The 1,192-nt window shown below is 46.8% G+C and overlaps 1 protein-coding gene across 1 annotated transcript in view; it reads left to right on the forward strand.

Moving 5' to 3' along the window:
- CSUI_009343 (variable surface lipoprotein) overlaps positions 1-1,192 on the forward strand; it is a gene marked incomplete at both ends in the record, with an annotated part of 2,317 nt that overhangs the window by 384 nt on the left and 741 nt on the right. Inside the window, one exon of the mRNA XM_068069459.1 lies at positions 565-948. Within this exon, the coding sequence (XP_067918565.1) occupies positions 565-948 (384 nt within the window). The remainder of the gene's footprint in view (positions 1-564; positions 949-1,192) is intronic.

The raw sequence follows: 1,192 nt of genomic DNA on the forward strand, positions 1-1,192 counted from the left end.
TAGATAGAGAGACCTGTCAAGGTGGAAGCAGATGGAGATCGAGTCATGTGATGTCTTGGGGATTCTTTTCTACAAGGGGGGAGAGAGGGACGGGGAAAGCCTTCTGTATGGAACGACTTAGAGAAGACTCGGCTGCTCACATTCTAAGATTCCATGGCTGCTGTCCGTATTTGTGTATCCTTACATTTCTAGGTGGTCTCCATTTCGATATGTTCGCATGAATCTAGAGGAGACTTCGCGCGTCTTTCTTAGCACATGACTGGGAGGGCGAATGTCTCTTTTCAACACATGATACCTGTATATGGATTTCCTTATCATATGAAAGCATCACGCCTGAATATCTCTTGGGCTTTTTTCTAGATTCGTACTATAGACGAGTCTAGATGTATTTACTTGTGTAAGAAACCGAACACCCGATCACTTGAGAAATCCATATAGACACAGACCTCCATTCCTCGTCCTCTCTCTCTGTATACATACCCATCTCTATGAAGATTTCAATGTCTTCATTCGTCTCCACTCTATACGTCTTCTTTTCTTTCTCACTCTTTCTTCCTTGAACAGAGTTGTATGGAATTCTGTACTACCGACGACTAGGCCAGACCAAACTTGAGCCTGAGGGCCCTCCTCCACCTCCGCCACCTGCGTACGTCCCTCTGGCTGAAGGGATTGGAGGGCCCTGGATACGCCCCAGCCCTTATACGATCTTTAGAACACCTGGGATTGACGACTCAACGATTGAGCGGGGTATGAAAGAAACCAAGAAAGCTATTGAAGAAGCAGAGGCCAAGGCGAAGGGTGAGGCCGCAGCAAAGAAAGCTGGAGACGGAGAGACAGCAAAAGGTCCTAAAGCCGTTTCGAAGGTCGGAGGCGGGGTAGGAGGTCTTAAGCCTTCGGCTCTTAAGGGGACGGCTTCAGCGAGTGACAGCGCAGCCGCCAAACCAGCTGGTAAGGGGGGGATAGAGGAGAAGACGGGCTAAGGTAGAGATTGATAGAGAGAGAAAGATAAAGATGAGCTTGAAAGATAGAAAAGTCGCAGTTCATTCGAGAGATCTATCTAGATTTCTCTGTGATAAGATGGTTAGTTACGTACACGTAGCTTCCTATGACTCGTCTATGTAAATCTACCCACAGTCAGTCATCATTACCAAGAATCTCAGTCATCCCTGTCTATATCTGATGTATCTATCTA

Source organism: Cystoisospora suis (genome assembly GCF_002600585.1).
Source record: "Cystoisospora suis strain Wien I chromosome Unknown contig_5554, whole genome shotgun sequence".
NCBI classification, from domain to species: Eukaryota; Apicomplexa; class Conoidasida; order Eucoccidiorida; family Sarcocystidae; genus Cystoisospora; species Cystoisospora suis.